The sequence below is a fragment of the Sardina pilchardus genome, chromosome 3, assembly GCF_963854185.1.
Source record: "Sardina pilchardus chromosome 3, fSarPil1.1, whole genome shotgun sequence".
In the NCBI taxonomy this organism is placed as follows: domain Eukaryota; kingdom Metazoa; phylum Chordata; class Actinopteri; order Clupeiformes; family Clupeidae; genus Sardina; species Sardina pilchardus.
This window is the reverse complement of record NC_084996.1, coordinates 4461104-4484838: the sequence shown is the minus strand read 5'-3', so window position 1 is coordinate 4484838 and position 23735 is coordinate 4461104. Positions and strand designations below refer to the sequence as shown.

Below are 23735 nucleotides of genomic sequence, written 5' to 3'. Positions count from 1 at the left end.
TGTAGATATCTCAAACTGGAATTACAGATATCACATATGGATATCTGAAACTGAATTGTAGATATCTGTTGAAGCCCATACAAATGAATGGCAAACAAGATGTCATTTGTATTAGAAAGAATGTCTTTTCAAAGGAAATACAATGGACTTTATAATTAATATCATTTTTAAATATGAATACATAGGCCTAACTAACCATAGCCTATATTTATATTGTAGGCTGTAGACATATCTACATGATTTAAATCCTGATGCTTTAGAAAACCGTTTGTGTAGAAAAAGCAATTAAATGGGAAAAGTAATCATTTATGGACCACACATTACAGATAGGCTACTTTCAATTGCTTTAATCAAAGTAACATTGTGTACATCTCAAAATCCGCCAATCAGCTCTTTATTCTCAAAGGTAGACTGAGCAGACTGGAATGACGTCAGCGCTGTCTGACTCGAACAGCCCTGGCTACACTGCTGTATGTGCACGAGGACAGAGAAAAAAGGGGATAGGAGCGCGCAACGAGAGGGAGGAAGAAGAAAAAAACGTCCCAGCACGCTGGCGGAACGGGGTCACGAACTATGACCTTTCACAGATGAGAAACATAAACAAATACTTTTCATAAACCCGACTTCCAAATTCTACGTTGTTTAATCTTACAGGTAAGATGTTTACCGACTTTGAGCAGAGCTCATTTGTAACCGAATTGTGTTCGCAAGAAAAACAAGGATTATTACTTTGGCTAACAGGCTACATTGCTATTCTTGTGAGACACGGATAGCCCGGAAAACAGTCTGGGGAAGGCTGTCTAGGACTGCTGTCAGAATGCCTCAGATTTTCGACAACAGCGTCGATGTAGTTATTAAAGGGCCTTCGCTGTTTTCCTCACCGTAAACACATGCAGTTCATTCGTGTCATGACTCGCTACTGACAAATATATGCAAGGAATCGCATGTGCAACAAAGAGCTGCCTTCAACGCTACTTATTAGCTTAACGGCTAATAGACTAGCCTAGCCTTCGCGCAGATGAACCCGACCCTTTTACCTTTGCCATCTCGGGGAAAGGGGCTGGTTTAGTGAGAAGTGAATGCATTAAGAGCGAGTCGAACACTTAGCAGTACGTGTGTCAGCTCATTTGTGGAGTAAAACGTGATCTATCACGCCGATCGAATCGGATAAAATTAATTTTACTTGCATTGTTTAATGGCTGCCTAAGGTATCGCTGGCTCATGGCCAAATTCTCCATTTTGTTCCGTGTTTTTTCTTCGCGACTGTCTGTCGACGCCCCGGATTGACTTCAAGTTCACCCTATCAAAAATCTGTACATTTCCCCCCCATTAATCAATAAGTCATTTATTCAATGCAATGTTACAAATGCAATTGAAAATATGAATGTTGCACAGTTGTATGTTCAAGATACACAGTCACATGCTGCAAATAAAATGATCGTCCTTCACGCAACTGTATCGTTAGGTTATTTATTTCAAAACTGTCATGTTTGTAAGAAGAATATTAAATGACTTTAGCCTGCCTCTCAGGTCAGGATAGTAAAAGAATGTTGGCTGGTGTTTTTCCCGTGTCACCTTGTGCCTTGTTGGTGGGCGTTGCCCTGTCCTTAGCAGAAACAAATGTCTCTCATGTGTTTCTACCACAGCATGTCAACAACATTAAACATGTTCTTTTCTTTCTCTAAAACATCACGTTTACTGAACACAGTAGTGTTCCCTTCAAAGCAAGGAATTGTCTTTGCAATTTGGTCAGAGATGAAGCATACAAATTGTGTGTTTTTTCATGTGTGACACTGACACTCATCGCAATATATTCAAGCTCTGTTTGTCGTAGTAAATCTTTACTTGTGTCATGCTCATGCACCAGACACATTGGGGAAAATCATTTCAACCCTTATAAGTGCATCCAGAGAGGCTACATTACATTACATTTGGCTGACGCTTTTTTTCCATATCTGATGACATCTCACTGAAAGGTTGAACGTTTAGGAAAGCTCAGGACACTGACTCTTCTCTGTTAGAAACTACTGAAGTGTCACGCTCACGCTGTTGATGTTTTCTGTCTAAATCTGTACTGTATCTTGGAGGCCCACCCTTACTAGCTCTCTGAATGTATGGCATGTAGAAAACATGCTTATCATTGCCACTCAAACTCCTTAAGTGAACTGTATGTGTCCATCTCACAGATGTGGCTGGAAATATCGCCACTCCTACACAACTCATGACACTACATCACCATGACAACCAACATGGAGGTGCTCACTCAGCAGATAGTGGCCACTGATCAGGTTACTGAGGTCAGTGTGTGTGTGTGTGTGTGCGTGTGCGTGTGCGTGTGCGTGTGCGCGTGCGTGTGCGTGCGTGCGTGCGTGTGTGCGTATGTGTGTGTGTGTGTGTGTGTGTGTGTGTGTTTCTATATGTGTGTAGGTATTTGTCCTGGTTCTGCTCTTGCATGTGAAGCTATCTGGGCTGTTGGTATCTTAGCTCTCTACTCAGAATGCATGTGGGTCATTCCACCTCAATTCAACGGATTTTAGAGAAAATTTCTGCTTGACCATCTCAGATTTGCTTCAAACTTTTACCATCTAAAGAGTAACCATTTAAACTAACTTAGCCAAAATATTAGATCGGTATACCTAATACATCCAGAGAAAAACATTTTTGAACATGGTACCCCCCTTCTGATTTTTGGCACATTGGCACCCTCATCTAAATCTGCAGCAAAGTTCAGATGTCATTATCTCAAAAAGTGTTCAAGCTTAAGACTTCAAATTTTCTGTGAATAATGATTGCTACCTATAGATTCCACATATTCATTCCTAAGTCGTATGTGTTGACACTGACTGTGTTTCAATCTTGTGAAATCAGAAGAAAAATTGCAGATTTCTTTCACACCCCCACATTCGGTGCCCCATTACACAATTTGTAAACAAAATGTTTGGCAAATGGTTATGTCTCTCTACAGAAGTGTTTAAGCTGTCTTTGAAAAAGTAATGAAGAGGTGTCTATATTGCTTTTTTGTTGGAAGTATTGTAACACAAAACTGAAAAACAATCAATTTGGATAATATTGTATCTCCCCATTACAGAGGTATGACAAGCTATACCAATGAAGTGAACACATCTCCAGAAAGAGTATGGAATGGGCTTTCAGACTGTGAAATTTCAAGATGGTATTATGGCTATGGTTATTGAAATGTTATTTTTGAAATATTGGTCTACTATAACAACACATTGCTGATATCCATGAACAGTGACATCTAGTGGCATTAAATAGTGACAGCAGCAATTTATTTCGGAAATACAGGAAATATTTTATTAGTTCATCACTCAGCAAGTAAATGAAAATATAAATGTTTAACAGTATGAGACATAAACATCTGATACTTAGGAATAAGACAAGGATTATGAAATCATTAAATAATAGCACAAAAAAGCAACGCTAATTGTTGTAATAGACCAATATTTAAAAAAATGTTTTTTAATAACTGCAGCCATAATACCATCTTGAAATTTCACAGTCTGAAAGCCCATTCCATACTCTTTCTGGAGATGTGTTCAATTCATTGGTATAGCGTGTCATACCTCTGTAATGGGGAGATACAATATCATCCAAATTGATTATTTTTCAGTTTTGTGTTACAATACTTCCAACAAAAAAGCAATATAGACACCTCTTAATTACTTTTTCAAAGACAGCTTAAACACTTCTGTAGAGAGATATAACCATTTGTCAAACATTTTGTTTACAAATTGTGTAATGGAGCACCCAATGTGGGGGTTGAAAAAAAATCTGCCATTTTTCTTCTGATTTCACAAGATTGAAACACAGTCAGTATCAATACTTACGGCCTACAAATGACTATGTGGAATCTATAGGTAGCAATCATTATTCACAGAAAATTTGAAGTCTTTAGCTTGAACACTTTTTGAGATAATGACATCTGAACGTTGCTGCAGATTTAGATGAGGGCGCCAATGTGCCAAAAATCAGAAGGGGGGTACCATGTTCAAAAACGTTTTTCTCTGGATGTATTAGGTATACCAATGTAATATTTTGGCTAAGTCAGTTTAAATGGTTACTCTTCAGGTGGTAAAATTTTGAAGGAAATCTGAGATGGTCAAGCAGAAGGCATTTGTTGAATTGAGGTGGAATGACCCATGTAATAATGTGACCGTGTCCCTGTATATTAGAGCTATATGTTTCATAGCAGATTCAGTCTTTGGTAGCCATGGAAACACTATGCTTGACCTTTCAAGATGTTCAAATTCTGCACATTTACACATTTAGCTATTGGTAGTGCGCATGTGTGTGTGTGTGTTGGGGGGGGGGGGGGCGGGGTATTTTGTTGATGTACTGCGGGGGATGTTTTGAGTTAGAGCAAAGATGCATTTTGTGTGTGTGTGTGTGTGTGTGTGTGTGTGTGCGTGTGTGTGTGTGTGTGTGTGTGTGTGTGTGTGTGTGTGTGTGTGTGTGTGTGTGTGTGTGTGTGTGTGTGTGTGTGTGTGTGTGTGTGTGTGTGTGTGTGTGTGTGTGTGTGTGTGTGTGTGTGTGTGTGTGTAGGTACAGACGTCTCCCTCGGATTCCTCCGTTATGAGTGACTCCCCACAACGTATCCAGATCATCTCCACTGACTCTACAGTCAGTACACCTCAACGCATACAGGTACACACACACACACACACACACACACACACACCCTCTTACATCAGCTCTTACATCAGATAACTCCATTCAATTTATGGAGTTATCTCACATTATGGTCACCTCAACACATACAGTACAGGTATTCACACACAAGCACAAACCCACATCAGCTAGCTTCAACTCATTGGGTTATCTCACATTACATTATTTTTTTAAAGGTATGTGTTTAATTTAAATTCATTTAATGAATGCAGTCAGGCTTGATCTTCCTCTCCTTTTGTTCTTCTGACAGATTGTGACTGACCAGCAAACAGGTCAGAAGATCCAGATAGTGACCACTGTGGACCCTACATGCAGCCCCAAGCAGCAGTTTATCCTGACAGCGCCTGATGGCACAGGGGCCAGTAAAGTCATCCTGGCATCGCCGGAGAGCCAGAACGCTAAACAGCTCATCTTCACCACTGCAGACAGCCTGATGCCCGGCAGAATACAGGTACAGCCTCTGGTTTTGGTGATCATAGCAACTGCCCATAACAGCCATAAAAACGTACTGTATGTAACCACTTTATTCAGAGCAAATATTGCCCCAACCATACTGAGATTGTGAACTAATTAATGTAGTTTTCATTACTGAGATAGTATTCATTTATTGATTCCTGGATCATATCCAAAAGCAATATTCTCGCCTCCTCTGTGAATTCTGGGCAGGTTTTCACTTGAAATCTGTATTTTTGGTGTACATTTACATCTATTATTTTAGCAGACACCTCTCCGAAGTGACTTACAGGACATATGTCAGTTATATTACAAGGAAGGCTTCAATAAATTATCACTGGGAGCTATACTGGTGTGCGGACTTTTTATCCTTTTTTGTATGGCCTTTTTTGAAGTTCCGGCACCCAGGTTGAATAGGATGTGCGTGGATTGTCTACTTTTTATTAGTTATATTACAAGGGCCACAGAGTTGCTCAGGTGCACAACGGTGGACGCCGGGAATTGAACCCACAACTTTTCAGGCTACTGCATGTATGTATTAATGTATGTACTGTATGTATGTATGTGGCTGTCTGAATCCACTGCTTTTGTGTTGTCTTTGTTGACCTTTCCTGTGCAGATAGTGGCAGATGCCGTGTCAGTGGAGAGGCTGCTGGCAAAGGCAGGAGACATGGGCCGGCCGCAGCCTGTGGAGTACTGTGTGGTCTGTGGAGACAAGGCCTCAGGTACACTCACTCCTTAAGATGTGAGCAACACACACACACACACACACACACACACACACACACACACACACACACACACACACACACACACACACACACATATATACAAGCAGCATAAATATACATGTACAGACAGAACACTTGAAGGATGCTTGTGTTTATTTGTCTGTTACTATTTTTTTTTCGCTGACCTCTGTTTTGTGTGTTTGTGTGTGTGTGTGTGTGTGTGTGTGTGTGTGTAGGGAGGCATTATGGGGCAGTGAGCTGTGAGGGCTGTAAGGGTTTCTTCAAGCGGAGTGTCCGAAAGAACCTGACCTACAGTTGCCGCAGCAACCAGGACTGCGTTGTCAACAAGCACCACCGAAACCGCTGTCAGTTCTGCCGTCTCAGGAAGTGCCTGGAGATGGGCATGAAAATGGAGTGTGAGTCTTGCACATGTAGAAACTCATGTGCCTAGTTTACATGAGAACATTCTGCCACATGGAACCTGTAAGAATGGCCACACGAAATACATAGGATCTCATACTTTGAGTGTGTGTGTCTGTGTGTGTCTGTGTGTCTGTGTGTGTGTCTGTGTCTGTGTCTGTGTCTGTGTCTGTGTCTGTGTCTGTGACTGTGTCTGTGTCTGTCTGTGTGTGTGTGTGTGTGTGTGTGTGTGTGTGTGTGTGCGTTCGTACGCGCGCAGCTGTGCAGAGTGAGAGGAAGCCAGTGGATCTTCCGAGAGAAAAGCCGGCCAACTGTGCTGCCTCCACAGAGAAGATTTATATCCGGAAAGATCTGCGGAGTCCACTCATCGCCACGCCAACCTTCATCACTGACAAGGATGGCTCACGGTACTTACACTTAAAAGTACTTAAACACACACACACACACGCACATGCACAATGCCACAACACAAATGTGTGTGTTTGTTTGCACATAAGTGTGGGTGTGTGTTTTGATGGGCTGTAAAGTGATCTTACCTGTTGGTTTTCCTTGTAGTTCAGGTGTGCTGGACCCCGGTATGCTGGTGAACATCCAGCAGCCTCTTATTCAGGCTGATGGCACGCTGCTCCTGGCCACTGACCCCAAGGTACACTGCACTGGAGGAAAACTCAATTCGTTTGGGGGGGTGGCATACCATAGTGTACAGTGCCACAAACGGGCTCAGTGCCCACAGGAATACAGGTTCTAATCCGGTCATTTCCGAAACCCACTTCCCATCTCTCAACCGCTCATTTCCGGTCATCTCTTCGCTGTCCTGTTGAATAAAGGCAGAAAGTCCCAAAAAGTAACTTGAAATAAGGAATCAGTTGCCACTTGTGTGTTTGTTTTAGAATACAACAGAGCCAGAGTTTAATTTTTCTCCTCTTTTCAATCTCGGCAGGCAGAGTCCAATCAGGGGGACCTGGGAACACTGGCCAGTGTTGTGACGTCACTTGCAAACCTGAACGAATCACTCAACAATGGAGATTCTGCCGACTCACCGCAAGAGGATCAGTCTAGTGAAATCACACGGTGTGTGTGTGTGTGTGTGTGTGTGTGTGTGCGCGCTTGTGTGTACAGGATGAAACCTAGATTAAACATTGACACATAGAGAGTGTATGTTAATGTACATTTAATGTGTGTGTGTGTGTGTGTGTGTGTGTGTGTGTGTGTGTGTGTGTAGGCTGACACATAGCTAGAAGTGTGTGTGTGTGTGTGTGTGTGTGTGTGTGTGTGTGTGTGTGTGTGTGTTTGTTAATGTATATTTATATTGTATGTGTGAGTGTTGATGTGTATTTGTTGTGTGTGTGTGTGTGTGTGTGTGTGTGTGTGTATGTGTGTGTGTGTGTGTGTGTGTGTGTTTGTGTATGTTAATGTGTATTTGTTGTGTGTGTGTTGGCAGTGCCTTTGACACGCTGGCTAAAGCTCTGAACCCCAGTGAGGCTGGAGGGGGGCAGAGCCTGGGGGAGGCGGATTGTGTGGGCGGAGCCACCATTCAGGTGATCAGCCGGGACCAGGTGACACCCATCATCGAGGTGGAGGGGCCCCTGCTCACGGACACCCACGTCAGCTTCAAGGTGGGAGAAACATAGATGACGACTAGTCTCCGATTAAAGCCTACCTTACACTGACAGACTTTGACAAGATTTGGGAAAGATTATTGAAAGATTGTAGTCTTTTGAGTAAAGCTTGAATGAGGGGCATTAGCAGTGATGCCGGTAACGCGTTACTTAGTAACGCGTTACTGTATTTTGACCACTTTTTTCGGTAACGAGTAATCTAACGCGCTACTATTTCCAAACCAGTAATCAGATTAAAGTTACTTATCCAAGTCAACGTGCGTTACTATTTTTGTCATTTTCATTTAGCTTTCTTCTTGTCGTGTATGCTCACGTTTTCAGCACGAGGACAACTCATGTGTAGGCTCCATGCAGCGACACAAACGTAAACAACAATGCAGGGAGAAGAGAGATGCGCGTTTTCTAGATGAAAATACAGTCAGTAGACATATTTTGAGTTTGTGTCATCTACACATGACAACATTAAGGTACGTTGTAAACTCTGTGTTGGCGACAAAGTGCCGTCTAGCAAGACATCCCGAGTTTGCATACTGTAGGCTATGGCTCCCGACGGCCGCAACGGAGAGGGAGAGAGAGGGGTGTGTGTGTGTGTGTGTGCCCGAGACGCATCCAAAACAGAGTGCACCCTGACTGGGCTGTTTCGCTATATTAACCGATACGTTGTCAGTGCAGGCGGGCTTTTATCTCTTTTCTCCCGAACTAAATTAATTAGTTCAATGTTTATGGTACAGTAGCGTCATGGCAGAGTCTTGCACACTGCACTGTTTGTAACAGTGACTTTAGCATCGCCCATGGTGGATTAAATTATTGCAAAATAATTGTCGATGTGAGTTTAACAAGTGTAGCCTAATTTCATTGGCATATTCTAAAAGGCTGTAGAAGGATACACAGAACCTAAACTACCAAAATCTTCATATTTTACTACCAGTTCCTATCTATAGGCCTTCCTTATTTGGTATACTGACTAGACATTATTGAACAAACATACTCATCTGTAGGCTATTTGGCTATCTCAGTAGGTTAAAGTATTTTTTAGATACCTCCCTGAAATTACTTTTTGCAGGTTGTGATGTCTTCTAGCCTATATATTGTAAACGTTAGCCTACTGCAATAAAGTGAGTAGGCCTATTGGCAAAACCGGTTGCCATTTTTATGTTGAGGCGGCGGGGGGCTTCGTTTAAAAAGTAACCAAGTAATCTAACTTAGTTACTTTTACAATCAAGTAATCAGTAAAGTAACTAAGTTACTTTTTAAAGGAGTAGTCAGTAATCAGTAATCGGATTACTTTTTCAAAGTAACTGTGGCAACACTGGGCATAGTTAAAAGACTACAATCTTTCTAGGCTGGGTGAACCCTGCCTGAACTTCCGGGGAATTTGAATTTCACCCGGCAGCTCAGACTGGAAACCAACAGATCTATCTCCTCTGTTTACTGCCAGAACCTTTGGCTCCAATCAGAAACGGCCATACTAGTCCTGGCAAGCTATTGGCCGGTGACGTGACGATAACGAAACTTAAGCGAAGTGCAGTAGAAACAAAGTGCAGCCTCCCCAGACTAATGTTCAATCTTAAAAGATTGAGCTTAGTATGGTGAAAACCAGACTACAATCTTTCAAGAATCTTTCCCAAATCTTGTCAAAGTCTGTCAGTGTAAGGTAGGCTTAAGACGCTTCAAAACAGTTTTCAATAGAGTACCGAAATGTGACGTTTCCATGGCTGCAGTGTCACTGGATCTAAACAAACTTTGAAAGTGGCATCGACAGTATTAAATGTAGACATGTCTCATTGTTTCTACCTCATAAATTGTTTTTAGATGTAGGCTGTAGCTGTTAGCTGTAGCTGTTTAAACATGTTTTACCTTAACCACATGACACGATTCCCTGTCAGTGTAATAGTGTAGTAGTAAGAAACAAAGTGGACACTCTGCGTCTTATCAAATGCTGATAGCTGTTAAGAGTGATGTTTTTTGCTTCAAAAATAAAGCCAAGACACGTCCATGAATTTCAGGATTTTAACTTCATACATGTACACGTCTCTTTTATGGAGGAAACCCATAATCGTGATTTAAGCAATATGGCACGAGTTTGAGTGGCTCAGATATCGCCATGGCTGTGATTCAGCTGTCGACTTTAAGCTTTTTCACAAATCTGTTGAAGAATCTAGATACAGAGATGCAATCAAACTTGAACACTGCGCTATAATTTACTATCACTAAAAAAGGTAATTAGCTGAAATATAAAAATATGAATAGACTGAAACTGATCATTGTGTTCCTGTGTGTCTGTTTCTGTAGTTGACGATGCCCAGTCCAATGCCAGAGTATCTGAATGTTCACTACATCTGTGAGTCTGCGTCCCGCCTGCTTTTCCTCTCTATGCACTGGGCACGCTCCATACCAGCATTTCTCGCTCTTGGGTGAGAGCTCCGACACTGTGTGTGTGTGTGTGTGTGTGTGTGTGTGTGCGTGTGCGTGTGCGTGTGCGTGTGCGTGTGCGTGTGCGTGTGCGTGTGCGTGTGCGTGTGCGTGTGCGTGTGCGTGTGCGTGCGTGTGTGTGAAAGAATGTTGTTGTTTGGGTACTAGATAGTCAGGCATGTATGGACATTCTCAGAGTCATGCCCTATGCACTCTTTGTCTGTAAATTTTTATCAGATTAGATTAGATTAGATTAGATTCAACTTTGTCATTGTGCAACGAAAGACAACGCAGTTTGCGTCTAACCAGCAGTGCAAAAAAGCAGAAAGGTGCAATGTGATATACAAAGTATAGACAGGTGGTGCATAGACAGGTATACAGTTGGTTTACAAAAGATAGTTTACAGTAATACAAGTTAAATATGTGCAGTATATTAGCAGTAACCTAAATAAATATGGCTATGTAGTATGAACAAGAAGTGTACTGGGTTATTGCGAAATTTGATTAGTGTTAGTTATTTTTAGTTATTTTTTCTGTAATGAATTGATCGAAATGAACGTGTTATTTTGACAGCCCTAGTCTTTAAGTCTCTGTGTGGTTTTGTTGTGCTGCAGACAGGAGTGTCACACAGCGCTGGTGCGAGCGTGTTGGAACGAGCTCTTCACGTTGGGCCTGGCACAGTGCTCACAGGTCATGAATCTCTCCACCATCCTGGCAGCAATCGTCAACCACCTACAGTCCAGCATCCAGGATGGTACGTTGGCAGTATACTGTGCCACTTGTAGATCTCGTGGTGTGAATTGCCGGGAGAGCGTTTTGATCACTGGGCCCAAGTTCTATAGACATCACTGAGTCAGCAGAATTACTAGGCTAGGGGGCAACTGGCTACAGAGCTTGTACCACATGCGGGCCCAAGTACCCACAGGGACCCAGGTTCGTGTCAGACACGGGTTATTTCCCAATCCCACCCCGTCTCTCTCTCCTTCTCACTTCCTGTCAGTCTCTTCACTGTCCTGTCATAATAAAAGCAAAAAGCCCCAAAAATATACTCAATATGCGGGGGGGGGGCAAGAACGACCAGGCTAACCTAATCGGTGCTATGCTGACTCAGAGAATGCAAAGAGTCAAAATGAGTCCTTTGATGACTGATGCAAACACAGAAACATTTGATCCCCGTCTCTAGGGACATACAGATATACTTAGAAACAAAATCCTGTCATACGTGGAGGTTAAAGAAATATAAGAATAGAAAATAATAGCAAAGAAACATCATGAATATCAGACATGCACATAAGTATAATGTACATACCTGTACCAATAATGGCTCATAATCCATTCGGTCAGTGTTGTGCCTGTTGTTGACCTGTGTTTGGTCTTCTTCAGAGAAGCTGTCTGGCGACCGCATCAAGCTGGTGATGGAGCACATCTGGAAGCTGCAGGAGTTCTGTAACAGCATGGCCAAGCTGGAGACGGATGGCTATGAGTACGCCTACCTCAAAGCCATTGTGCTCTTCAGTCCAGGTGAGTTGATACCAGAGAGGGTTAAAGTGGAGCAATAATCAAGAATCTTTGTTTGTACCCTGTTCATACCATGGACTGTACTATTCTGACCCCTCCAGAGCATTTGCAAGGCTGTGATTTGTTTTTCTTATATTCTCAAACTGAAACAACTACCTCAGTAGATATACAGTTGTGATTTTAAAGGTGTATAGTAGTCATTGATCTCAATCCATTGCAATTTCAGCAAGATGAGGTTAAACTGTGAAGAGTAGTTTTTGCTTTGGTCTCATCATCCTTCAGTTTCTGTTGAGTCATATGGTTCTGGATCTGTCCCACAGACCACCCCGGCTTGAGCAACTGTAGCCAGATAGAGAAGTTTCAGGAGAAAGCTCAGATGGAGTTGCAGGACTATGTGCAGAAGACCTACCCAGAGGACACATACAGGTACCTGAATGTGTTGCAAAGTGCCACTTGAAGCTGTGCATATCAGTCAAATAGGTCAGCCTCTAAAACTGGATGTTGACCCTTTTTCTCTTAACTGTGTGTGTGTGTGTGTGTGTGTGTGTGTGTGTGTGTGTGTGTGCATCCGTCCGTGTGTGTGTGTGTGTGTGTGTATGTGCAGGTTAGCTCGAATCCTGATGCGTCTCCCTGCTCTGCGGCTCATGAGTTCCAGCATCACGGAGGAGCTCTTTTTCACAGGGCTGATTGGCAACGTGCCCATCGACAGCATCATCCCCTACATCCTCAAGATGGAGACCGCCGACTACAACAGCCAAATCACAGGCTCCAGTGCATGACCCTCGTGATCCCCAGGTCACTCTTGGGACCTCCCTCTGAACCCACTGGCCTTAAAATGCTTCAGTCCCACAAACCCCGCTCTCCCTCATTCCGAACAGTGACCTACATTTCATATACGTATTTCTTTTTTTTTTTTTTTCTTTCTTTTTTTTAGGTGGATGAATTTCTGTCTGATGTAAACACATTCGGAAATTTGTACGGTAATTATGCTTTATCTCAATAGGCCATTTTGAAGGCGTTTGTCTAAAGCCCTGGCGCTCGGCCTGAATGTTCACTCGGAGAGATGCGTCACGCTTCGTTTCATGTCCCGGAGCGCCGTGTTCCAGGAGCGCGACGCAATCGCTCCGCTCCGCTCCCTCTCTGGGACTCTCGCGGCTGGGAGTCCGAGCCGCAGCTGAGGCCAACGCCAGCACTTCGTTTTCTACGCTTCGTAGGACAAGCACTTACATCCCAAGCATTTATAGAAGACATTCATGGAAGCCTTTTGTTCGTGTTTCCCCCTCCCCCTGCACATATGCCTTTTTTGTTTTTTAACGTCTGGCTGGTTGAGGATATCCTCTTGCCTTCTGTTTGCTACTCTGCCCACGGTCAGCCGACTGGGACCCCGTGACACGTGAACAATCCCTCTGTCTGGATAATCGGAGTCTCGATGAATGTCTCCACAAGACGTCCTCTTGGACTTGGTCTGCTTAGATCAACTGATCATCATAGGATCATCAAATGTCTTTGATGCTGGCACTGCTGAATATAATGTGGGTGGGTCTGTGCAGCTGTCGCTCTTTTAGTCAGGTACAGCTGTCAGTTACTGCTCAGATAACGTTTCGATTCCATACAGCAATTCTTTTTCAAACTCTAAAGCCATTTTAGTCTGTACGATAACGGATCACCAAAAGCCTATTCATATCACCACATAGAAGCCTGTTGTTGCAGTAGCTCCCTTACTTTCCCTGACAACTTCAACAAAAAAGTTGAAACCGAGATAGCCCTCTCATTTGGTGTTGAGATGTGGCATCATAAGGACTTCATGTGAATGAGTCGTGGTCAGTAACACCAGAGGTCTGAGTATGAGTGCACTGAGCCACCATAGATGGACATGATCAGCAAGGCAGATAGTTCCACAAATGTGGAGGACTGGCTCCTCCTGTTCGATGGGTGAGAGCCTAACATCCACATAGCCTCAGTACTCTGTTGTCATGACAATCATGTAGTCAATCTTCTGTTAGATTTCATTTTGTCTCTCGTGGTGCCCATATCCTCAGTCTGCCTGTGTGTGTGTGTGTGTGTGTGTGTGTGTGTGTGTGTGTGTGTGTGTGAGAGAGAGATTGTGTGTGTTTGTTTGTGTGTGTGTGTGTGTGTGTGTGTGTGTGTGTGTGTGTGTGTGTGTGTGTGTGTGTGTGTGTGTGTGAGAGAGGGAGAGAGAGAGTGAGAGACAGAGAAATTGAGTCTTCTTTCTTTTTCTCTGTTATCTCTGAGTATGTTGCAGCTCTTAGTTGTTTACAAATGTTGCCATCATTTCCCCTCAGACTTCATCTCTCATTGTCTCCTGGAGGAGGTCTCCTCCTGCAGAGCTTTTTGTTACCCCCCCCCCCCCCCCGCCAGATCCAAATGAGTGGCCATAAGTCATCACTCAGTCCTATTTGCATGTCGGCATATTTTATGTGGTCATGAAAGCATATGCTGACTGAGGAGGTTTCAGAACTGATATCTAGCTTCGGCATCCCATGTCCTAGCAGTCTGATGTAGCCCAATCAAAAGTGTACTATAAGTACAGCTGTGTGCACTTATGTTCGAGGTGGACCTGCGAACACAAAACTTGTTTAATAATTTATAGAAGAAAGATTATGTATGGTTAGACTAAAAAACTTTAAAATATGTCTTAATTTGAATATTAATTGTACATTGAATATTACTTTAATCTTTGGGGTTAAAGATCTGTTGAAGACTGTTTATGAATAGATTGTTCTGTGAAATGCGCTTTTTATGTAATTTCATAAATATGAGTGCATGTTTTTGTTAATCTGGAGCTTTTATACGCCATATTATCAGGCTGTCAGACAATGAGCAGTGTTGTTTTTATTTTGTAAATAGTGCATTGCGATGCATGGACTAGCTTATGCATTTTATGAAATGCTGTGAAACGTGGTCAAATGTGTGCTCCACTATGATCGCCTCTGTAATTAAATGATGTAAATGCAGTCTCTGTTTTTCATTTGTTTATTCCCAGATGGGTTTCTATACCTTACCATCATTACTAATATAATTGTTTGGGTGGGATCCAGTCTTGTCTACAAGTAAAATAAATTATATTTTACAAGTGAGACAGGTATTTAATCCAGGTTTAAGTCCGGTATAAATTGGTGTCTTGAGAGAGCTGTCCACTGTCCATGTTGTTGAGTAATTGTTTTACAGTGTTTTGGTTTGATATTACATTAATGTATGTATAAAATTTCCTTGTGAGCTCTGTCTTTATGGTTCAAAATCAGGATACTTGAAAAATACAATTTGAATGTACTCAATATCAAGATGGTGTTCTATGTTCTTGTACACAAGTTTGTAGCATCCTTCTGTTTCAAAGGGTTTTGAGTGTATTTTTACATGCCAGGCCAATAGATGACGCTAGTGTGCGTAACTGACGTTAAATGAGGAAGGTGAAGAGGGAATATTCAACAACAACAAGCACGGTGGTAAGTTCAGTTTCTGTTTAGAGGTGGGATGTAAAGGTACGATATTATCGATATAGCTTGATAATACATGTGTTATTAACGCAACGTGGGTCAACTTATTCCAGTCAAATGCACTAACGCTTACACCAGTCAGTTTACACCAGTCAACAAGATTTATACTAGCCTACTTCACTGCATGAGGCTGTAGATTGTAAGATCAATGCAAGTTACTCAACAAAGCCAACAAGTTACATTTTATGTTTCCGTCAAATATTTAATAAAGCACAGCAAGACAGGTTGCCCCTCCTTCGACCCACCATGCTCCAGCACGCTCTACTGTCTGTTGGCTGCAAAGCCTGGCGCGCGCTCTCCTGCCCGATATCTGAGCTCCGGCTGGACCTCACTCTTGGATGTGGACAAACGTTTCGGCAAGTGTGCCCTCTCTCCCCGCATTATTTCATTCATTGTGTCTTGTTTTCACTCAGTTTGTACTTTGGTGCAGTAAGGTGTGTATTTGATAGAGGTGGGGAAAGTCCCGCTTCAGAAAGTAAAAGTCCAACCATTGGATCTACCTGTGCACTTGTGAACACAGGTGATCTCACCAGTTAGCTACTCCACCTGTCAAAATATTAATGCTAATTAGAATCAGCTGGTTTAAGTGAATGGATGGCACATCATGTGGTAGGACTTTTACTTTCTGATGCTGGACTTCCACCTCTGGTATTTGAGCTTGTGATATAGTAACCTAACTATTTATGATCTACAGTAGCTTACTGGTACAAATGGGAAGCCCTCTCATGTTGAGGTGTGTGTTTTCCGTCGTTAATGTGACAAAGTAGTTAATCTATCTAATGTTAATTTCCTTCAAGGTGGCGTGAAACAGGGGATGGCCATTGGACAGGAGTGATGGGTGGCCGAGTATGGACCCTTACCCAGACAGATGACACCCTCTGGTACTATGTGTACACCAACCAAAACAACCGTGGCACAGGGAGTGTGCCGGAAATGAGCTCAGGTGCTGAGTCTACAGAGTCTGCACTGGACAAGAGGCTAAAGGGTGTCCGTGTGAAGCAGGAGGGTGAGGAGGGACTAAAGGTGACCTCAGCGCACGATTCCACTGAACAGGAGCTCCTGAAAGATTACTTTCAGCTCAATATTCAGTTGGAGAATCTGTACAAAGACTGGGGTGCCTGTGATGACCACTTCAGGCAAATAGCCAGCATTTTCACAGGTAAATAAATGCCCCTGTTCATGTCTATGCTTACTGACCACGGTAATGTAAATGATATACTGCCTTGGTCCTTTGTGATTTTGTTTTAATTTCTAATGGTGTGTTTATACAGGAGTGCGTATGCTGAAACAGGACCCCGTGGAGTGTCTCTTCTCGTTCATCTGCAGCTCCAACAACCATATCTCACGCATCCAGGGCATGGTTGAGCGTCTCTGTCACACACTAGGACCTCGCCTGCTCACAATTGAGGACACGCACTATCATGATTTCCCTACGCTACAAGCCCTTGCAGGTGAAACTTTGATTGATGCCTGATTAAAACACTTTATTGGCCCGGTTTGCATAAACAAACAAGGAATTTGACTCCGGTTAATATTTGCTCTCATGTACAACACTCAACAATAACATAAACAGAATAAAAATAAAAAATACAGAACAGTAAGAATAGAATAAAGGCAGTAAGGCTATAGGTGCCTCTCATGCAGCGTTTATACGTCCTCCCTCGTTCCTCGGGCCTCGATCCTCACTGATCTACATAAAGAAAGATGGAAGAAGGGATAGACTATCCATTGTTGCCTCCCCATCATTCTTTATGTAGATCAGTGAGGATCGAGGCCCGAGGAGCGAGGGAGGACGTATAAACGCTGCATGAGAGGCACCTTATGTCTCATGACAGATGTGATTTGAATACCTGTGATGTGATTTACCTGCTGTGTTGAGACAGGTAATGATGTTGAGGCATGCTTGCGTGACCTGGGCTTTGGCTACCGCGCTCGTTTCCTGCAGCAGAGCGCTCGGCTCATCCTGGACAAGCACAGCCCTGATTGGCTACATCAGCTCCGCAGCGCCCCCTATGAAGAGGCACGGGAAGCGCTGCGTACTTTGCCTGGTGTCGGAGTCAAGGTGAATTTATAGGGTGCCTCTCATTTTGACTTTTATACACCTTCCCTTCCTTCCTCGATCCTCGTCCTCACTGATCTAGATAAAGAATGATGGGGCGGCAACAATGGGATAGTCTATCCAGTGTTAGTTATAGATCAGTGGGAATGAACATTTGAGGCTGCGAGATGCATTTGTGGTGCCTCCTTATAAAACTACAGTTTTGATCTTCTGTGCAGGTGGCCGACTGTGCGTGTCTGATGTCTCTGGATAAGCTAGATGCTGTTCCTGTCGATACACATGTGTGGCAAATTGCCAAGCGAGATTATGGCTGCAGTTCTGGCAATGGCCAGAAGACGCTCACAGACAAAGTGCACCGAGAGATTGGTGAGTGTGTGACAGGGTTGCATGACATGGCGTTTGTAATTAGTGTGACTAGTGGTGATTATGTGAAATTCCAACTTGTGCTTTCTGAACAGGAGATTTCTTCAGACAGCTCTGGGGTCCTTATGCAGGATGGGCACACTCTGTGAGTACTGTGTCTGTCATTCCTTTTTTTCAGTCTTCATCCTCAATGACTTCTGTTTCACTCCTACAATAACTACAGAATGTCATCAGCTGTATGTTGTGAGAATTGCTTTAAAATGTATGTTGTGAGAATTGCTTTTAAAAGCTTAAACTGTTTACCATGTTGTAAGTCGCTTTGGCTAAAAAAGCTTCAGCCAAATGTAATGTAAGGTAATGTAATTGATCTGCCCTTGTTCTTTCTCCCCTGCTACTTATCTGTTTTCTCTCGTCTTTCTGTCTGCGCTCCCTGTCTGTCTGTCTGTCGCTTCTCGATGACCCTGCTCAGGTCCTGTTCTGCGCTGACCTGAAGAAGTTCCAGAAGCTGAAGGAGCAGGCTGCAGGCGTGAAGACCGAGTCGGTGAAATCAGAGGGCGACCAGAAGGGGAAGAGCGGCTCTAAGAAACAGAAAGACAGATTGTCGGAGAGGAACAACGTCAAGGGGAAAACTGCGAAGAAGATCAAGTTGGAGAAACCACTCGGCAGGAACCGAACTGTCAAGGAAGAAGGGGAGTAAAATCTGAATCAGAGGCTGAGAGAACTGAAAATAAGACATTTCTCCTGCTTGATGTCAGGAGTACAGCTGTCAGCTCTCCAACAACAGCAACCCAGCAATATATAAGTGAACATGGCAGTGTTGTTGAGTTTGACAGTCATGGTCTGTGTGGTTGTAGTGCCATAGGGTCAAACGGTACAGTAAGCCTCCACTCAGGTGGAACTCAAGCTGCTAGAGCAACGGTGAATGGAACGGCTGAAAGATCGTCCTTCGTATTTAAGAGAATACTGTACTGTTCAGTAGAACTTATGGAATGTACATCTAATTTGAACTCTGAAAGGATGGCTGAGTCCTTCAAAGGGCACAGAGAGCTTTTTGATCTCAAGTTAAGGAATTATTTGTAAAATAAGATGCAGAGCTCAGTTTATAAACCTTGTGGAGGAATGATGGGGGCTAGTAAACAGTTATTGGGCCTCTTCTACAGGAAACACCTGATATAGCTGGAGGTGCAAGCTTATGAGATTGTGAAGTACAAAATCCATCCAACAGTTTTAGGACATTTGAGTTGCTCGGCTACTCACATGTCTAATCCGATGGTGGAACAGTGACATATTTGCTATCAAGGATATTTTTCTTCACTGTGTCCTTCACCATATTTGCTATTTGTTTCTATGTGTTATAGAAGTCGGATCACATCCTGTCTTATCTGAGTAGCACGGCAGGTGAACGTGTGAGTTGTTTGAATTAAATGGATGCCAGTATGAATTAACGAGGGAGTAATGTGATAAAGGAGGCTGAGGCAGGAAATGTCATGCAGGCTGCAGGCATTAACTGGCCTCTTTGGATTTGGACTACCCAGGTGTGTCTGACGCAGTGCATTGCATTCCAGTGAACAGGAAATCTGTTTAAGGTTAGCCGCATACCTCCCTGTCCTCACCAGCGGAGCCATTCCACCTCTCAGGACTGTGTCCTCAAACACCCACTGTACAGAATAATATCCACAAAACCACTTACGACACTGTCAATGCGTTAGATACCAGTTATTCTCATATTCAACTTTGCTGCCATTTAATGACCAAAAGGTGGCGCTCAAGATAAATTATTTTGTTCCCCCTATTTTGGTAAACAGTCCCTGCTAGTCACATTTCACATACTATTTGTTAAGCTCATGAGCTTTAAGCTACCCTGTTTCAATATAGATAAAATCTCATGTCATGTCACTGTAATTGTCACATATAAGAAGTCAGCTATTAAAAAATGTGTCTTTGTAAGGGTAATGGAAAGCATCATTTAAATATCTGGTTCTGTATCAATGTTTATGCATTTAGTTGGAGGCTCAGAAAATCAATAGGAATGCGTCCATTTTTTGTGTGTAATGCATTTTATTGAACACCAGAGAAGTGGATTATCTGCTGAGACCGATGTCAAGCATGGCCCAGTCCATTTTAAACAAACACCAGCTGGTTGCACTACATGTGACCACTAGAACAGAGCACTACATCAGCTGATTTTATTATAGTGCACCGTGCACTATATGCCGCCCTTGAGGTTGAAAGGCTAATTGCGACCACAGCTAAGTGACGCATACAATGTGCATTCCCAGTGTGTGCCACTAATGCAAAGGCACGCACACGTGCTAAGAATGGCACCAGTCTGAAAAACATGCAAGCTTTCCATATGGGGAAACAGCTATCACATGTGTGTGCCTGAGACCTATATGCAGCCTGTCTCTGCCTATATTTTTATTAGTTTGTGTGTGTGTGCTTGCTTATCTCTGTGTGTGTGTGTGTGGTCTGGAGTGTCATCCCCTTCAGCGTTCATCTGCATTCCCTCGTCAGCGCTTCTGTTAATAGCTGCACAGTTGTCTGTCTCCATAAGTTTGTGTGTGTGAGACAGACTGATGCTATTCTGTGTCTGTTGCCACTCTCTCTGTCTCACTGTCTTTCTCTCTCTCTCTCTGTCTCACTGTCTTTCTCTCTCTCTCTCTGTCTCTGTCTCTCTCTCTGCGTCTGTGTCTGTGTGTGCGCGTGCATCATGTGAGTGCAAAATAAGCACCTGTGTCTCCTGCATCCCAAGCGAATTTGTGTGTGTGTGTGTGTGTGTATATATATGTGTGTCAGTGCGCCCCTGACTCTCCAGAGTTCAGACGGAGGATATATTTAAATGAGGACTTGATACAATAGTTGTTTTGATGTGTTTGTCCAGAAGCATGCCCCATGTCAGCATGAACGTTATGTAAATACAAAGAAGGGTTCTAGCCCACAGTACGTGTGCCGTTATGTAAAGTGTGTATGTGTGTGTGTGTGTAGCCGTGTGTGTGTGTGTGTGTGTGTGTGTAGCCGTGTGTGTAGCCATCTGTGCTAATCAGTGACTCAGCGTTGGTCCAGTTGTATCTGGCAGAGGAGGCTGCTCAGCTTTAGGGCAAAGGAAGAGAGAGAGAGAAGGAGAGATGGAGAGAGAAAATGGAGTAGGCGGGTGAGAGACAGCGAGTGGGAAAGAAAGAGATGAAGAACAAGAGAGAGAGAGAGAGACAGATAGAGAGTAAGACAGAAAAGACACTCTTGCATTGGCAACACCTCGACCTCGAGATTTAAATTATATGTACATGGTGTAATATATTATGTAAGTGGTAGTGCCACAGATGCTTCATACACACTCTCACACACACACACACACACACACACACACACTCACACACACACACAAATGTATACATACATGCACCATACTATAATGTTGCTTGAATCAGTGAAGTTCATACTCCTGCATCCACAAACACAAATCAACATGTTTATCAATGTTTAGCTGAAACAGAGGCGTGAATGTGTGTTTGAGAACCCATGTTTGAGTGCATGACAATATTCGCAGATAATAAGACCAATATTGTCATGTGTGTGAGTGAAGAGCACACAAGCACTAGTGTTGCTTCTCCTGTTTCAATTTACCGAAGCAACCCGAGAAAACCGAGCTCTCCCTTGAGTTGGCTGCAGTCTGCACAGGTTCCCTTCCTTTTCAGGGGAGGAATGTCAGTTGCTATTGTTGGCTAGTCCTGTAAGCATCCGAGGTTCCTGCTCTCTGCAAGGCTGTTTTGTTGCTTTTTCTGTGTTTTTTTTGTTTTGTTCAGAATCTGAATGCAATCTTGCAGGCTCCATCGATTACCAAATAAGAGTGTGTGTGTGTGTGTGTGTGTGTGTGTGTGTGTGTGTGTGTGTGTGTGTGTGTGTGTGTGTGTGTGTGTGTGTGTGTGTGTGTGTGTGTGTGTGTGTGTGTGTGTGTGTGTGTGTGTGTGTGTGTGTGTGTGTGTGTGTGTGTGTGTGTGTGTGTGTGTGTGTGTGTGTGTGTGTATCCCTGTGAGTGTGTGTGTGTGTGTGTGTGTCTGTCTCTGTGTGTGCATCTGTGTGTCTGTGTGTGGTCAACTTGGAGGGAAGCACAGCTGTGCCTACCCATGTATGTCTGCTCTGTATTTAAAGCTCCCCCACCACCCCCCTTCCCTTTATCCCGCTCCCTCTCCCACATTCATCACATGATATTAGGCAGAAGTCAACTGATTTGTCCCAGTGAATTGAAAGGGTAAGTATTGTCCCACCCTTTCTCCTTACACACGCGTGAGCTGAAAGGGAGCCCCTCACTCACTCTTATGGCCCGGCCCAGCCAACCAACCTCTTTCCTGGGGCCCGTTTAAGGGGATTTCCCCTTATGTTGTCTAGACCACTAGAGCTATAGAGATTTTCAAGGGCTTAGCCCCTTAGTCTTCATGCTGGCTGTACTTGAGAGAGACCTTTCCTCAGGTGAGGTTATATGGGCTCTGAGATGAAACGCACTGCTTTGGCACATTCACCGGAGAAGTCAGTCAGCAGAGACCTGCAGTGAGTCAAACTGGGCTCTTGACCATCTGTATCTTAAATATATGGACTGTGTATATCTCCCATGGTGTTGTGAGACATGTCTTGTCTGGACTGGGCCCCTGGGATGTGTGTCTCGGAGCAGCAGGTAGGCAGGTGGACGCCAGTGCATGGGAGTGACTCACAGGGTCCTTCAGGGTGAGACGAGCATCAGCGGCTAAACGGCCCCACTGACGGTCAGATTAGCATAATCTCATTAACCGAGGGATATACACCTACACACACACACACACACAGACACACACACACACACACATACATTCATGCATGCTGATGAATGCCCACATATGTATGTGCATGTACAACTCACACATATGAAGATATCTAACACATTTTCACTATGTCAATGATGAATCAAGTGAATGGCATTGCAATAGCACATACACACAAAATAAAGCATCAAGTAATATATATTACATTCCGCCTTTGTATTGAAAACATAAAAATACACTTTAACATGTATTACAGGCATTTCACATCGACAAGGTGAATTAGTGATGAGTGATAGCGGTTAGTTATATTAGGGTATTTAAAACACTGACGTTTCTGTGTTATTTCCCTTTAAATGACATTACGCCATGAATGTACTGTATGATGATGTGGATCACCCTCTCCCTCAATAATTCTCTCCACTCCTCTCCCACCTTTTCTCTCCCAGTCGCTCTCTCCCTCCGCTTTCATGCATCCCTCTCTCTTCCTGCCGCCAGCTCAGTGGGAAAGTAATAGTCTTATAGAAATCCTCACAGCCTATTACAGGTTATTTTAGTTCCGACTGCTCAACTGGCACTGTGTGTATAGTATGAGTAACTGGGTTTGTGTTGTACAGCTGAGTGACTGGTGTCTAGGCTGGTGACGAGATGCTGACTGACTATCATCTTGTAATGTAGGCGATATGGTTAAGAACATTGGATTTGAGTTTTGAGTTTAACAGTACAACCTTGTTATTGTGCTCAATTCTACCCATCATCAGACCAGTAGTCACTAGGATAGGTCTCTTTTCAAAGGACGTACAGTACAAGCACATTCTTTTAATCACTGTTCATGAAATTCAGCATGAAACAAAGCACAATAAAAAACTGTGTGTAACAAAACAACTGATACAATAACATTTTATTGTACATCTTTAAAGTTACAAATATGATTTTCTTCTCCCATAATGGATGTCCTCCTCTCCTCAAATTCCATGTTATGGTGGTTACACTAAGGAGAATGATGTTATTTGATTGGATATTGAGTGCATTTTAATAATAACTTTACCAGATTTGTTCCTGAAAATAATGCCTTTGATGATCATGAATTTGCAGGATACATGGATGACATTTGTGCTGTCAGTTACCACTGTGTAGTTTTCACTCAATTTCTCCTGTAGCCTAATATA

The 23735-nt window shown here is 43.2% G+C and overlaps 2 protein-coding genes across 3 annotated transcripts; both read left to right on the top strand.

Moving 5' to 3' along the window:
- Positions 1-502: 502 nt before the first annotated feature.
- On the top strand, positions 503-15091 carry nr2c2 (nuclear receptor subfamily 2, group C, member 2). Its single transcript, XM_062531440.1, has 15 exons — positions 503-654; positions 2187-2297; positions 4564-4665; positions 4940-5140; positions 5762-5867; positions 6110-6289; positions 6553-6700; positions 6849-6939; positions 7234-7364; positions 7735-7909; positions 10205-10326; positions 10939-11078; positions 11708-11845; positions 12163-12268; positions 12447-15091. The coding sequence occupies exons 2-15, from the start codon at positions 2238-2240 to the stop codon at positions 12619-12621; spliced, it is 1875 nt and encodes a 624-aa protein (XP_062387424.1). The 5' UTR covers positions 503-654; positions 2187-2237; the 3' UTR covers positions 12622-15091.
- Positions 15092-15259: 168 nt separating this feature from the next.
- Positions 15260-19717, top strand: ogg1 (8-oxoguanine DNA glycosylase). Of its 2 annotated transcripts, none has more exons than XM_062531436.1 (8): positions 15260-15306; positions 15569-15713; positions 16155-16516; positions 16629-16808; positions 17241-17419; positions 17635-17782; positions 17875-17924; positions 18249-19717. In XM_062531436.1, exons 2-8 carry the CDS (start codon positions 15604-15606, stop codon positions 18474-18476), a joined length of 1257 nt encoding a protein of 418 aa, XP_062387420.1. In that variant the 5' UTR covers positions 15260-15306; positions 15569-15603; the 3' UTR covers positions 18477-19717. The 2 variants fall into 2 exon arrangements, with proteins under 2 accessions (XP_062387420.1, XP_062387421.1); XM_062531437.1 differs by having other exon boundaries at positions 15285-15306; positions 15574-15713.
- The last annotated feature ends 4018 nt before the right edge of the window (positions 19718-23735 follow it).

Excerpts from the sequence above, each read along its gene's own strand:
- nr2c2 (XM_062531440.1), top strand. The coding sequence starts at position 2,238 with ATGACAACCAACATGGAGGTGCTCACTCAGCAGATAGTGGCCACTGAT. Across the intron at positions 6,290-6,552 it reads GATGGGCATGAAAATGGAGT|CTGTGCAGAGTGAGAGGAAG; the intron begins GTGAGTCTTGCA and ends GTACGCGCGCAG. Across the intron at positions 12,269-12,446 it reads TACCCAGAGGACACATACAG|GTTAGCTCGAATCCTGATGC; the intron begins GTACCTGAATGT and ends GTGTATGTGCAG.
- ogg1 (XM_062531436.1), top strand. The coding sequence starts at position 15,604 with ATGCTCCAGCACGCTCTACTGTCTGTTGGCTGCAAAGCCTGGCGCGCG. Across the intron at positions 16,517-16,628 it reads AATAGCCAGCATTTTCACAG|GAGTGCGTATGCTGAAACAG; the intron begins GTAAATAAATGC and ends GTGTTTATACAG. Across the intron at positions 17,783-17,874 it reads CAAAGTGCACCGAGAGATTG|GAGATTTCTTCAGACAGCTC; the intron begins GTGAGTGTGTGA and ends CTTTCTGAACAG.